General features: G+C 45.4%; 2 protein-coding genes across 12 annotated transcripts in view; one reads left to right on the forward strand and one right to left on the reverse strand.

Moving 5' to 3' along the window:
* Positions 1–2,424, forward strand: part of NT5C2 (5'-nucleotidase, cytosolic II) — a 99,503-nt gene extending 97,079 nt beyond the window's left edge. For all 8 annotated transcript variants that reach the window (XM_032178742.2, XM_032178789.2, XM_032178760.2 and 5 more), the window contains one exon: positions 526–2,424. In XM_032178742.2, coding sequence (XP_032034633.1) covers positions 526–762 — 237 coding nt within the window. In that variant the 3' untranslated portion in view covers positions 763–2,424. The remainder of the gene's footprint in view (positions 1–525) is intronic.
* Positions 2,425–6,978: 4,554 nt separating this feature from the next.
* Positions 6,979–15,167, reverse strand: part of CNNM2 (cyclin and CBS domain divalent metal cation transport mediator 2) — a 172,646-nt gene continuing 164,457 nt past the window's right edge. For 3 of the 4 annotated variants that reach the window (XM_032178703.2, XM_032178724.2, XM_032178714.2), the window contains 2 exons: positions 14,085–14,269; positions 12,802–13,384 (listed from right to left, as the gene is read on the reverse strand). In XM_032178703.2, the coding sequence (XP_032034594.1) occupies positions 13,175–13,384; positions 14,085–14,269 (395 nt within the window). In that variant the 3' untranslated portion in view covers positions 12,802–13,174. Of the gene's footprint in view, positions 7,006–8,719; positions 13,385–14,084; positions 14,270–15,167 lie in introns of those variants that run through there. The other variant, XR_009212715.1, reaches the window with a different exon arrangement.

Consider the following 15,167-nt stretch of genomic DNA (forward strand, 5'->3'; position numbering starts at 1 on the left):
CAGAGTATAACTTTACTCTCTGAAGTCTACTCTATTAAAAGCTGTATGTGGGCCAGGCATGGCGGCTCATGCCTGTAACCCCAGAACTTTGGAGGCTGAGGTGGGAGGATTGATTGAGCCCAGGAAGTCGAGGCTGCAGTGGGCTGTGATTGCTCCACTGTACTCCAGCGTGGGTGACAGCGAGAGACCCTGTCTCAAGAAAAAGAAAATGTGGTTTTTACATTCCTATATTCTGATCTGTTTCAGGACTATTTTGTTTTTGCTGTAAAATAGGAAATAAACTCCCCTCTCCATCTTTTCCAATTTCTGGCTGCAGTAGACAATATGGGCACCATTTTGAGGTGCAGGGAGAGAGGAAGACAGGCAACTATAAGTAGTTCTATGAAGATAAGTCTACATTGACTTGTCCTGTGGTCCATTATAGATGTAACTGCATGGCCACCTAACAGAGGAGAGGGGTTAGGATTTGGGAAGTAGCTACTTTGCTCTGCCTGCTTTCTGAGCCTCTAGCTTTTTTCTGTCTAGATGCCTCATGAATCAACGGTGGAGCACACACACGTAGATATCAATGAGATGGAGTCTCCTCTTGCCACCCGGAACCGCACATCAGTGGATTTCAAAGACACTGACTACAAGCGGCACCAGCTGACACGGTCCATTAGTGAGATTAAACCTCCCAACCTCTTCCCACTGGCGCCCCAGGAAATTACACACTGCCATGATGAAGATGATGATGAGGAGGAGGAGGAGGAGGAGGAATAAGGAGGAAAAGCAAAACCCCAAGCACCCATTAAACAAGTCCTGGCAGGACTCAACAGGAACAAATGATGTCCCTGTTAGGGTTCTACTGGGGGGAGGGAGGGGGCTCCATGAAAGGTATGTCTGAAAAGTTTCTGAAGATTTTATTATCATAGATACTTGTTTTGGTTTTGTGTATCTGTACTCTTTGCAGATGGTCCAAAATTGTAATGGAGTCTATTAGAAGAAAATAAGGGTAAAATCAGGCTGAACTGCATGTATATGGCTCCATTGTGGCTTGTGACACTTTTTTAAAATCATCTGTATGTCAGTGTATCTGGATACACGAGGAAAAGGCAAGAGTCTCAAGAGCGGAACAAAGAGTGGGAAGAGGTGATCTGTAATGTTACAAATTGTGCTATTACTCCAAGATCCAACTTTTCCAGTGCATTACATGGTATTGTATATCAGTGGAGAAATGTATTATTTCCATGATCAAATGTAGTCTCTGTTAAGGTCAAGTTTCCTTTTATAAGCCTTTAATTCATCCTCAGTGACTCTGGCAAGGCTGCTTCTCTATCACTGACTTTGCACAGAAGTATTCTCTACTTGCTTTAGGGCAGGATTCTATTTTGAGGGAAAAGATAGTATCCTTATTACCTTCTGTTTAATAGCACAAATGCTTATTATTTGTTTGTTATCCAAAAACAACCTTTTTCTTATCTGTGATAAGTCTATAGAAAGAATTTAGCTGCAAGTGGACAAAGGAACAAGCCCCCAGAAAAGAAAGGGAAGGACTTCCTTTTTATACTACAGAACATTCGTTAGTGTGGGCTATATAGCTGTGGCTCATGCTACCCAATTCCAGATTTCTTTATTCTCTAGAGTTGATTGCTGTATATTAAAGTTGAACATCAGAGGATGGGAAGAGGGCTCTGTAAGCCAGAACCTTACTAAAGTAGAGGGCACAATCAGTTTGAATAAATTCACTTCAGAATCACAAGTCAAGGCCAGGCACGGTGGCTCACGCCTATAATCCCAGCACTTTGGGAGGCCGAGACAGGCGGATCACCTGAGGTCGGGAGTTCGAGACCAGCCTGACCAACATGGAGAAACCCCATCTCTACTAAAAATACAAAATTAGCTGGGCGTGGTGGCGCATGCCTGTAATCCTCGCTACTCAGGAGGCTGAGGCCGGAGAATCACTTGAACCCAGGAGACGGAGGTTGCAGTGAGCCAAGATTGTGCCATTGCACTCCAGCCTGGGCAACAAGAGCGAAACTCCATCTCAAAAAAAATAAAATAAAAATCCCAATCCCAAGTCGAAATCACTACTTGTTTTAAACAAGAATGAATCATTACTGTGTATGTTTGTTAGGGTATTAAAACTGTTTCACCAGTACAGTGAAAGTTGTTTCAACATCTTAAACAGTGGTTATAGACTCTTACTTTAACCATTGTATATTTTCTTCCATTCTTGTCATTGGTCAATAGGGGAGGGTAGATTAGCTGCTCCAGAATTCAATAAAGTGTAATATTTCTAACGGTGACTTTGACCTATTCTGTAGCACAACAATAGCTATTGGTCTTCAAGTGCGTTTAGATTTGGTGACATCAGTTTGATATTCTCTTCTCTTAAAGGAAATAAATACTCAAGAACTGATTGATATGTTCTAACATGATTATGTTCATGGTGTTACATAGGCCTCAGTTTTTTCACAGAAATATTTTTGGAACAGGACTGTAAAATGAGGCTTTTAAAAAAATCATTTTATAAGCAGAGAACACAGCCTGATAACTTAGTCAAGGATGTACTGTATCACTACTTTGGAAGAAACATGCATTCTAAATGGTATAATTGGGAATATATGCCCCTTTAAAAGAATCAGGTCAGAAATGCAATAACAATTAGACTGTTGCCCATGTTAGGAGAATGTGTGGTCATCCTAGTTACTAATTACTCTCAAGATGGAGATGTTGCCCAGTTTAACATAGTCTTAAGAAGTTTTCTTAAACCCAAATAATTTATGAGTAGCTGCTTACATCTACAGAGCTACCTTATTATAATAGTACATTTACATATTGTCCCTTTTAGAGTAAGGAACACATGATTGCTTTGCTTTAATTGACCACTTTTTGTATTGCATCCATGTAAGAGTGTCTTACTAGCCAGATGATTCCATGGCAAATGATTCTCTGGGTCAAAGATCGGAAAGTGAAAAGCACACAGCTGGAATAAGCAAGAACTCCACTGCTAGTCACAGCTCTCCATAGGACCACCAAAACGTATTAAAGAGCTCTAGGATTCCATAAGACCCAGAGCAAAATGGTGCCTCTCTGTATATTATTCTTAAGAGTGTGCTGGGAAGTCAATGGTCCATGGGTAGGCAGGGCAGCTGTAACTGGGCTTTTTTTTTTTAAAACATAAGTTTCTCTCTGTTGCCAGTAGTTACGGAAGCTGAACTTAAAAGGTATACTTTTTTCCTTTAAAAAAAAAAATCCTGCGGAGTTTTACACCATGAGAAGACCATTCTTTCTGCCATCTCTTTTCACAATTTTTTCCCCAGGCATTTTGAAAACACTATCTACAGGCATTGTAGAACATCAGGCAACCCCTTCTTGGGTGCTAGACTGAACTCCCAGCCTTACAGCATGTACTGACAGGGCCCCTAGCCTCCCCAGCAGTTGGTCAGTGGTACAGCAGACTCAGGCCCTGCTGGGTTTCCTTGGGGAGAGGAATTGCCCAGTACATTCATTTATCTCTGCAAAGACAGTCAGTGAAAACTCTGATGGTGTACTTCAGAAAAGTTGGTCACAGCCAAGAAAGTTTAGTGTTCTATTTAGACCTAAGATTTTTCTCTTGCCATAAGCATACCTCTGCTGAGACCTAAAATAATAAGGCAAACCCTTCAAGCTACCCTTTCTAAGATACTTTTAGAAGTGGTTTTTAATAGAACTACAAATCCTTAAGTCACGTTAGCATTGTTAAGAAACCACTTTAAAAAGCCACATGCAGTTGCATGTCAGATTTAAAAGTATTTTGTCCATGTTTAGGTATTTCTAAATCAGATGTATTTATTTAAGAAATACTTTGTCAACAACTTTAAAGCCCAGCAATTTTTCCAAGGCTGCCTGGTCATTTTAAAATAAATACTCTGCTTATTCACCACGAATAGCCTGAGACAAACAACTGCATATTTAAGTCTGTATTAGGGTAGGAACCTTATCCACATTCCATGTTATGGAAACTATTTAATCTGTCTTTGATGGTGGGAAAAATGGTAACTATGATCTAGCTATTGCCATACAGTTAACGCTCCAATTCCTCATTGGACTTAATAGTTTAGGGCTCAAATACTTATGTTTCTCATGATGATCTTTAGTGGTGATCAGGGAATCCAGCTTTTCTTGAAAGTTTTTCCTCAAATAGAACAATTTCAAATGATACACAACTTTTGGGAGACCCTGAGAATGAAATCTCTACCATGGAGCTACCAGAGCAACCCTGAAGATAGAAGAAAAACATGCACTACTGCTAAGGAGCAGGGATGACCACAGGCACAGGCAGCCAGAAAGCAGAAACAGGTGACTTCCAGAAACCCACGCCGCCCCGTCACGCACCTCCCACAACAGGAACGCAGCACGTCACACAGTTCTCACACTGCTAGGTATCTAGAAACAGCAGAAAGCAAGTCCTTTAAACAGGCAGCATATTCATTTATAGAATGAGTAAAAAGCTTTTCTATTCTTTAACCTGGATTTCTCAACCATTTTTCCCTGTCCTCAGACACAATGTCTTCATCCCAAGGCCACAACAGTCTGATTCGTTCCAACAAAGATGTGATCTCAAAAATAAAATATATACCCAAGTTTCTCTGTAGAGCTTTAACACAAAGTACTCCCCACTGAACACAAACATTTCATCTCAAACTTGCTGACTCTGTTTAAGGATGAGGAATCTATGTTTTCCAATTTAAATTTAAGACACAATGATGAGTTTTGAATCTCGTCCCTTTGTTTCTTCACACAAAATAACTAGGTACAAATATGTCCCCAGATGTTCTGGTCTCCCATGGAGCTCTTCCCAAAGCCATGTCTGGCGAGGGGAGTAGAGAAGGCCTGAGATAAACCTTCCCACACAAACTGGAGCCCAAGCAGCTGAACACACATTTTTCCCATGAAAGGCAGTAATAGTCCTTCCACGTCTCACAAGTTCTTGAGATACTTGGAAAGATTTGCCAAGCAAACCTTCCCCATACTGAAAAATGTTTATTCAGTGTCCAGTCTTTGAGTGTTCTCACCAGAGGTATCTTTAACTTGAGTGTGTGGGTATTTTGAAACAAGTAACTTTTTGGACCCACTGACCTCAAGTCAATGACTTAGTAGAATTGCAGTAGGAAAACTGGCCCAATCTAAAATTTCCTGTCATGTGCTGGCCTCCTGTTTGAACACTGCACAGTCACTCATACCTTCCCAGGAAAAGCACTTCAGAAGTTGGGCAACTAATTCTCCCTTAGAAACGTGCATCCTCAGTCCTCAGTCATCCACTAGGGGAGATGGCATGCCAGCAAAAGTCGGAGAAAAGGGCCCTAGAACCATCCCTTTGTCCTGGGACTGCTTGAAAATAAGAGCACAGATATGAGGCCCTTGGAGGGAAAATGACAAAACCACCATACAAAGAAAGCAAAAGAGTTTATTATCCATCTAATAGAATTCAACTTTTTGGCTTTAATAAAGAATCATCTCTTTATTACCTTCAAAAAGTATAAAATAAGTTTCCAGAAATCAACTCTAAGCTATAAAAAGGTCAGTTTTTAACCACTTTCTCTACAAGACCCTCTGATCAATATTTGTTTCCTCCAGAAGTGCCGAGTTGAAAAATGGCTCTAGGGAGCACAATTTTTGTGAAATAGAAACCCTGGGGTGCATCACGATAAAGCTTAGAAATGAGCGGATGTGTGCACACTCCAAGGATGCAGGGGGGAATTTTAGGCAAATCTCATCTTGACAGCAGGAAAAATTGCCTCCATTTTCCTTGGAGCATTTCCTGATTTGAGCTAAGGGCTCATCTAGACCAAGTGAGTAAAACAGGAAAAACAAACCAAGGCAGGAGGCTGGGAGTGAATGTGCTACCGTGATTTCTTTCCCTAGCTCTGCTGCCACTTTCTGCCCTGCTTCTAAGGAAAGCAAGCAGGGTCTGAAGACAGCATTTCACTGGGCTAAAGATACACCTCATTCTACTTTCAGGTAGTTGGGTGATGGCGGGGGAGATGGGAGTGGTAGTTAAGTCAGGCAGCGTCTGAAAGCCAATTCTGTCAGCAGTTCTTCCCTGAAATGTCTCCGTCCACAGAACAAGTGTAAGTAAGACTGCAAATGCCACGGTTAAATAAATTCAGTGGGGACTATAAATGGACCAGTCAAGAGGCTAAATTTTCAGAGCACGATCCTCTTTGGAATGTAAAATAGAGACTAAAAGTGGAGAGAAAAGGGATTCCAAAAAGATATGGTTTAGGAATGGATTACAGAGGGTCCCTGAAGCTCCACCGTAAGTTCTTCAGGGACTGGTCTCATGTGAGTGACGAGGTAAGAAGGAACAGAAGACAAAGTAGTGATGGAAAGGAACGTGTATTATACACACCGATTACTGGGGAATGTAGGATGTCCACTGAATCCTGAAGACCCACCTGCACACGCCTCGCCACACTCAGGCAGGATGTCTTCCACTTGAAAGTGAGTATCCATGCCTGCTCTGACCTTCCTCCCAGGCTTAGCATAGCAGAGGAGGACCTATAAAGCCATCCTTGTCTTCAAGAGCCAATTGAGAGGCCTGAATGAGGCCTTTGGTCTTACCTAGGAAACATCGGCTTGGCCCAGCTGCACTGTGTGTTATTAGTGACTGAGCAGCCAATGTCTGGGGCAATTTGACTGGATACTCCGAATGTTCTTATGTAGAGAGTAACTGATGGAGGACAGATTATGATCCTTGCAAAGGAGGACACCTTCCCCCTAGGATTGGCTGTACCAGGCTGTGACTTGGAGGCACAGAACTAGTACCCACTTCTCTTAAGACTTTACACTGTCCAAAGAAGATGCTCTTCTATGTTGTCATGCTGAGATCCAGTCCCAGGTTTCCCACCAGCAAAGCCAGGCAAGTGGGCAGGGCAGTTGGTTCAGCCAAGCTGAATACAATGGCATGGTTGGTGTTGCATAGATGAAAGGGAAGAGGGAACACACATCTGCTAGCAGGGTGAACAGAACATCATTTATCTAAATAGAATAGAAATAAACACCTTGTAAAACAATCACAAAATTTACAAATAAATTGGTACAAAATAAATACGAGACTGTACATCTACAACATCATTTGAATTATAAAATGCATTCATTATGACAATCAGCTCATTAATCCTATACATGTCATTTGTGCTTATTTAGGTTTATGTACACAGCTCTGAATACTGTGTTCAGAAAACTTCACTGCTCAAATGCATGACCTGTACACTATGATACAGTGAATCAAGGCTGAGGAGGATGAAAGTCAGACACAAAGCAGGATCTTACTTGAGGGCCAAGGCAATGTTGGCACTGGGCCTCAAAACCAAGAAAAGGCATATTAAGAGCCCAGATGGGCAGGCAGCTTCCATTATCCAGAAAGATGGATTATGCAATCTAAGTAGAAGAAACCATTATCATTTTGGGGCCAGGCAAGTGACCTGCCTTGGGAGGAAGGAGGCCGTGGACTCAGAGCTGTACTGTACCCTACATAGGGGAAGAGAGCCTGTCACCAAGAAACTACCTCGGAAATACTTCATGGAGGTACTTGAGAGGCCCTGCCCACAAGGTAGGAGACCTGCTTCCATCCTCACCCAAAACACTGGTCATAAGGAATACAGGTGGGCCCAACTAAAGGGGCTGAGGATGCTAGGGCCAACATAAAAGCAGCAACCTGTTTATAAAAAACAACACTACCCTCTCACCCGCCTTAAAGGACAGCAGAACCCTAGGATCCATGGATGAGGAAGCTTCAAGACAGATCTTGTCCTAGTCATAGATGAAGTACTAACAGGCATATGTACATAATAAATAATATAAAATAAAGCATATACATTTGTGGGTTTAAAGGACTCAAGAAAAAATTGATAACTTCACCTTCACAGTAGACTTCAGACTTGGGGAGTAATGATCAGAAGCGAGGCTGGGGCTCTCTGGGGAATGAGAATCCTAAGACCTCATTCTTCCTAACTTTGCTCTGCTCTAGAAGTCTGAGCCTCCAACAAAAAGGGCAGGCACCCAAGCCCCACCAGGCCCATTGGATAGTTCTCTTCAGGGTGAATCTGCAGCGGAATCTGTCCCCCAAAGAACTGCATCCTAAAAGTGAATCCATGTGGGCATCCTTCCAAGTGAGGCAAGACAATGCTTCCATTCTTCTCATTTGTCACGGTCCCAATGGGCATTAAAACCTGAAAACCTTGTGTACTGAAGTCTTTCTTACAGTATGTGTTGGATCTGTGTACATATAAACCTTGGCTTACAAACACCTAGAACTTTACTCTCTTGCAGCTAGAACCTTTTTTTCCATGCTGCTTGAAGTTCAACCTGGTATTTCCCATCAAAAGATATTTAAAACAATTCTAGTAGAGATGATGTCAGTAGCTCTAGCATACAGAGAGAACATGCTTACTTGAGCTGAGCCAACCACAGTGGTCTGAGAAGCAAAGAAGGTCCCCAGCCTAGGATGGTGGGAGGAAAGCTGCTCCCTACTCTATGCAGTTGCTGTGAACTGCCATCTCTTCTTCGCATCCATAGGGTTGACCAGGGACTCTAGAATATGAATCTCCAGATAGGAAAGAAGGTAGCAAAGGGGAAACGGGCAAGTAAACCGTGATTGCAGACAGAAAGCTTGCAAGTGCTAGAGGAGGAAGGCCTGCTTGTCTCACAGCCTTGCTGAGTAACAGCAGCAAGCTATTGGTGCACCACTCACCCCTCAAACGGAGGCAAATGAACCTCAACTTAGAAGTCTCTGAACGTCTCTCTCCTATTAACCAACTTGAACACCTAAGAAATAGGAAAAGAGAAAGATTTGCAAATGACCCTGAGGTATAAAAATCCACTGAGAAGTTGCTCATTGATAAATTACATCAGAAAAATTTCTGAATCCCCAGATCACTTTCCTATTCAAACCCCTATATCCCTACTAAATTCTGGGTTAACCTACAACTCACCCAGATACTCTTGATGGACAGAAGCACCACTAGCCTAGAGCCCAGAATGGAACTACATGGCCCAGGACAAGAGCCAGTTTCCTCAGTAAGGAAGTAAGCAATGGCACCTCAGAGGCCTTCTGGACCCTAACCTGCCAGCTCAGTCTTGTATTTCTCCTCAACCCTTTGCAAAGAAAAGCCCGTATCTGGGCTCAAAAGCAGAGGGGAGTTTTTCCCATGCTACTAGGGAGCTTGGGTCATGCTACGTAGTGTGCAAAGCCAGCCCTCCCTGGCCTGCTCTTGCTTGGAGCCCCAGAAAACAAGGTGAACACCTTCCTGTGCCAGCCCAGGTGAGTCATCTGCCTAGGATCACCCCTGGGGAACAACAGGGGCAACTCTGGTTGCCCAGGAGACCTCACCTTCCTGGGCCTAGGCAAGGCAAGGATGGCTACAGATCCCCGGCTGGCCTTCAGATGACAGAGGTGGTTGTGTGTTTTTACTAGGCAGGACACAGACTTGATCAGCCAGGGCCTATACAGGTCTGCTCCTCAACCAAAAGAGAGAATTTGAGGGCAGAAGTTCATGGTACCTGCTTAGCTCAAATTCCTATTGCTCCATTTCCTAGGGAAAATGTATTTCTATTTGTATCTACCATTATTTTCCTAGGCTTGGAAAAGCTGGTCCTTCAGTGTACAGTGCTGACGACAGCACAAGTAAATATACTCACAGTTACTGTTCCATATTAGTGTGAAGCTCTGCATTCAACATTTGCACTGTTCCTTGAAGTCACATTAGAAGATAGTAAGATGCCCCACTCCCTCCCACTTGGGGATGCCAACTGCTTCAACATGGCATTGAACTCCCTGCAGGGAGTGAGGTGAGGAGGGAGGAAAGAACAGAGTTCAATGTACCCTTTCAAGTTCAAATTATGTAAGAATCAAGATTTAAGTTAGTTGATTAGCACCCCAATATCTGTGTAAGTCTTAAGATTTTGTTTTCCTAAGAGTTTAAATGTATGATTTTGAATTTGCTTGATGCATATGGGGCAAGCAGTGAAGGGAAGGAAACTCCAAAACAGCAGGAGAAAAGCCCTTCTCATTTACAGAGAAGGCAGAGTGTCCCAGGACTATCTGGATGCTAGGGATTTAGTTTCAGAGGAACCGTGGGGCACCAGTGGCTGCTCAGGAGCAGGTGAGCCTCTGTCCCACCCAGAGAGGCCCCGTAAAGGAGGGTGAGGCCTACCATCAGTATCCAGACCTCAGGGGTCTGCATCTGGTCCACTCGACCCACTCCCTTCCACACTTGAGGAGGTCACAGCCATGGGAGGACAGTCCAGCGGAGGTGCCAAAGAGCAGCCACATCAAGACTGCAGCTATTCCACAGTCTTTCTCTGCCGGACCCCACTGGCTTTGTAGAGATGAATGGCAGAGGCCTTCCAAGCCAAAGTCATTCTCCTGCTGCCCCAAAGAAGCAACAGTGCAGTGTTTCTCCTCCATCTGAGAGGTTGGTTTCCCGAGGGAAAATGGGGCCTGGAAAAGGAATCTGGTCGCTCAGACATGAGTGTTGTCTGAAGGGTCCTAAGCTCTCCCCAAAGGAGATGTTAGCCTTCATTCCTTCAGGGACCTGACAGGAATTATTTTAGATTCCTTAATGTTATAAAATAGTGTGACTAATAGAAGGTAAAGAATAACAGAAAATGAATACGAACTTGGCGGCTAACATTTCATCCTTTGGGAGCCCCACTGATGCCACTCCTGCCGAGCTCTTTTATAAGAGAATAATTTGGAAGAAGCCATCACACCGAGCAGGTAAGACAGTATTGAGAAGTCTGCTTCTCCCTGAAGTCAGAGGCAGCAGCTGGCATCCCCTCTCCTCTCCCCAGACTCAGTTCTTTAGGATTTATAAAGGAACAGCAGAGCTCTGAAAAGGGCACCAACACACTAGCTCTGATTCCAAAGGCTCTCCCGGTAGCAAGGCATCCCTGAGAGACTGTGTGTGGAGAAGCAGACGTGAGCCCGGATAGGCTGACAGGGCAGAGCTCCTGAGGCCAGAGAAGCTGGGCTAGGCAGGCCTGGCTCCCCACAGCTCAGGGAAGGCCAGCACTGTGCAGACCCGAAGAGGGGGATAGACGCCCTCCCCCAGCATAGGCTACGCTTTGCTTTGTTGCAGGGACCCCTCATCTTTATACACTCATCACACTGGTGTTGTGCTCAGTGAGAGGCATCTTAAGAAACTGACTTTTGTATCTAGATGGCTCTGTTTAAAAAAAAAGGATGCTTAGAGTGGAGTCCCCTCTAAGGTCAAGCTACACGGTGGGGCTTCATCCCACGGGGGCAGGTTGCATGCCAGTAGCAGGCCACTCAGCACCCTCGGGGGGTCCCCATGACCCTCTACACCAAGTGAGATCAGTACTTCCCCCTGCTAAGGGACATGGTACCTTCTGAGGAAGACACTCCAGGACTGGCATCCCAGAGGAAATACTGAGCCAGGCATGCACAACACCCGAAGCACCAAACTGCCCACCAGGCAGCCAGCCCGGCCCGCTGCTGTCTGCTCCTCAGCCACGCTCCCTGCCCCGCACACAGCCCGGCCGTGGCTGAACAGACTTCCTACCTGGAGTAGGGAGAAGAAAACTGCCGCTTAGCCAAGGCCTCCCTTTGCGCAGTGAGCCTAAACAGAAAACGCTCTCTCCTTTTCCTAGTGATGGATGCGGCGGGCACTGATGATCTCATGTGTACACTGGTCAGTATGATTTCATTTCAGTGTATGAATAGTGCCAACAACCTGCACATATCCCTCGGGCTAACAAAACACAGATAAGCTATAGTTAAGAATTCAGTCACTCAAATACCTCCTGACATAATTTCACTACATGATGAATTTGGTATTAAAATAAGACGGAGACACACATAAAATGGCCACAACACACATTTGGTTTCTGAATCCCTGTTTGGGGCCAAACTGACCCTGGCTGTACAGGCAGCCTCTCTGGCATGGGCCGCATCTGAGGCAGGAGGCACAGAGGCCCTCAGGCAGGGGACACAGCCACTGCCGGGCCCCATGGGTCCAGGGACAGGGGAGGAGGGACAGTTGGCTCCCTGGGAGGAGGAGCAGGGGCTGGCAATCCCCAAAGTTCCCTCCTTTAAAAACATGGGTCTAGAAATGCCTTCTCGGCACACAGTACAGAGTGCAGCTAGAAGGTCCGACTCCTTTTCTGTTAACGTATGTTCTAGTGGGAAGGGGAGGAGCTTGCACTCCACATTACGTGTTTACTGAAAAAGCCCTGTGGAAGATTTCCATTTGGCATCTGTGTAGCAGCATCTTGGGTTAATGAGCAAGGACCCAGGGAGGTGGGCGACGACACTCTGTGAGCTTGGGTGCTAGGTCGGGGAGGAGGGCTGGCTGGGAGACCCCAGGCTGGAATGACAGGATGAAGTCAACTTGCCTCTTGCCAATGATAAACCATGGGTTTTAAATTCATTAACATTCATTTTGGTGATAAAAATTCCTTAGGGTGGGAGCAAAATCACATTCCCAAGCAAATGTTAAATCTTCCTGAGGGAAAGGGGTACAGTTAAACATTAAATTCTCAAAATACCACTGAGCTCAGAGAGGTGATTGCAGGTCCCTCTGAGGCAGGCTACACCCCACAGTGATGACAGACTTGGCAGGTTCTGCAGTAACACGGTCTTCTTCATTCAGCCAGTGAGTTCGACGGTGATGCCCACTGGGGCACAGAGGAAGGGTGCCCCTTCCTGGGAGGGCCAAGGAAGGCTACTGGAGGGGCAAGTCCAGCCTATTAGGGTCACATCATGGGATTGCAGCAGAGTTCAGATAGAACAACTTAAAACTCTGCAGAAGACACTTTAAAAACATGATCTCTTGAAAAAATAAATCGCAACAATTTTCAACTTCATGCAAATCGAGGGCAGAGGAGCGTGAATAATGATAAAAGGGAGAGCTGAAAAAATAAACATGATTCTATTTGGGCGGAATCCATTCATCTCCACAATCTTGAACGCCATGCCCCGGCTGCCAACTTCACGTCTCTCGTTTCCATTCCTCCCCTCACCGTCCTCTTCCGCGGCTGCTGGGAAGGGCACAAGGTCTTTGGTCTCAGGATGTTGCAGGGTGCAGCATGGCGGACAAGCTCACACCAGTGAAGTCATGGGCAGACAGGGCTGGGCCCTCGGGACTGGGCGGGTGCGGGCCTGGGTGGGTGCAGCCAGTGCGGCCTAGATGGCGCCTTCGTTGTGCAGGCTGTGGTTGGCCTTACTGTGCGTCACACAGTTCTGTTCGTTGAGCAGGTTGGCTGTCTCGTCTGGCAACCCGTCATGCAGCTCCGTAAGAGTCAATTCGATTTTAGTGTTTTCACTGTCTGATGACTGGGGGGTTTTGTCCATCCGGGATGCCATCAAGGCATTTTGGTATTGCTGTCTTGAGATCTGGGGCCAGAAGATGGCACAGAAAACAAACCAAGATAATGCTTATTTTTAGGTTCTCTTATCTCCACACGTTCAATCCCGAGAGGCCCACAGCAGCCTCTCTAGGAGAAAATCACACTTGAGCGCAGTGAGCCACTTTGTAAAGTTCAAGTTGACTTTGGTGAACAAGTCAGTTCTTACTGACGTAACCCACTTCCAAATATTGTCTCAAAATTTTAGGGACTAGAAAATAGAGACTGGTTTCCCTCAGCTAAAGCTGGCTTGTTCTCCAAAAGTCATCTTTATTTCAGACCAAGATGAGTACTCTGACTGCCCGGCAGAAGATAGAGGTGGAGCCTTCCCCGCAACCCTCCAAGTCTCCTGACCTCAGCCTTCCCAGGGCCAGGCAGGGAGCCACGTACCCAGGAGCTCTCTGAAAAGGGGCTACTCTTTTTTCCAGGATCTCTGGCTCCCATTCCCTGAAAGAGCCACATTTGATTTGGCAGCTCACTGGATAGAACCAAGAAGATCAATGTTTTTCTAAACCTGAGGCTTGGGCACAACAGATGAAGACAGGGTGTGTAGTTGAGAATGGAAGGCAGGGCACCCACAAAGTGACAAAGGGAAAGCTCCGAGGAGGGCAAGGAGCAAAACAGACAATTTGCCAGGGAAGTTGACACCTAACTGCCAGGTCCAGCCATGCTGCACTCACGTCTCTCACCTTAACAAACTGCAGATCCGAAAGGGCTCGCACCGAGTAATCGGGGATGTAGACTTGGAGGAGTGAAGAATTGAGCTGGTTATTGCTGCTCCCCAGTGTTGGTGTGACGGCGTCAATCCGGTCACTCCGACTGAGAGAGTCTGAGTGATTCAAGCCACATGGGCGAGGAGGGGACTTATTTTCACCTGGAAAAGGAGGGAAAAATCCAACCGTTTAAGTGAAGTAGATACAGCCAATAAAACCAGCTCTTTATTTTCCAAAATAAAAAATACTAAATGCCACACAAGCCCAGCCAACTGCTTCCAGATGTCTCGGCCGCACAGTACGCCAGAGAGTCTCCTACATACGGCGGACTCGCGGGCTTCCCTGTACCGGCAGAATATGTCCATCTCAGCTGCTTGGCCCTGTGTATGTGACAGACACAATCCTCCCAAGTCTCTAACAGCAAAAACCCTGCACTGTGTGCCTTCGTGAGGAACATTCCCGGTGTGCTGTGAGATGCTCAGGTGAGGTTGGGCCAAGGCCCAACATGCAGAAGCTGCTTGATATCAAATGTAGGCTACGAAGAGGACAGCACTTCATTATTTTGCCGGAAGTAAAAACAAGGGACTCTTGAGAATATTAATAAATCAGTATGTATTATAAAGGGATCAAAATACTCGTCTGCTCATACCATACCCTCTAGCTGAACCTATTATCTTCGTCTTTGACCCCAGTAAAATCCCCCATCAGGTAGCCTGAGGATGTCTCCGGAATTCAAGAACGCTAGAAGACACCAAACCCCTAACGAGCTTGAGTAAGTTATCTTGGGTGCTAGAGAGTCTTCAGTGAGGTTTTGTAGCATCCTTCCCTTAAAACAAAGTGGAAGGAGCGCCAGTGTGGGTCGTGTTGCTCTTAAAGGGAAGTTCACTGTGGCTTCTAATGGAAACGTCATTAAAAAATGCCCCTTCATCAAGGCTTCTTTCACTTTTTGCTTTTCTAACCAACTACTGCAGATAGGAACTGTGTGCCCACCCTGGCCAGGTCTTGAATTGCATCGTATCACAGGATTGGAGGGGACAAATTCTCCCATCTGACACTTGG

Source organism: Hylobates moloch, unplaced genomic scaffold, assembly GCF_009828535.3.
Source record: "Hylobates moloch isolate HMO894 unplaced genomic scaffold, HMol_V3 SCAFFOLD_3, whole genome shotgun sequence".
NCBI classification, from domain to species: domain Eukaryota; kingdom Metazoa; phylum Chordata; class Mammalia; order Primates; family Hylobatidae; genus Hylobates; species Hylobates moloch.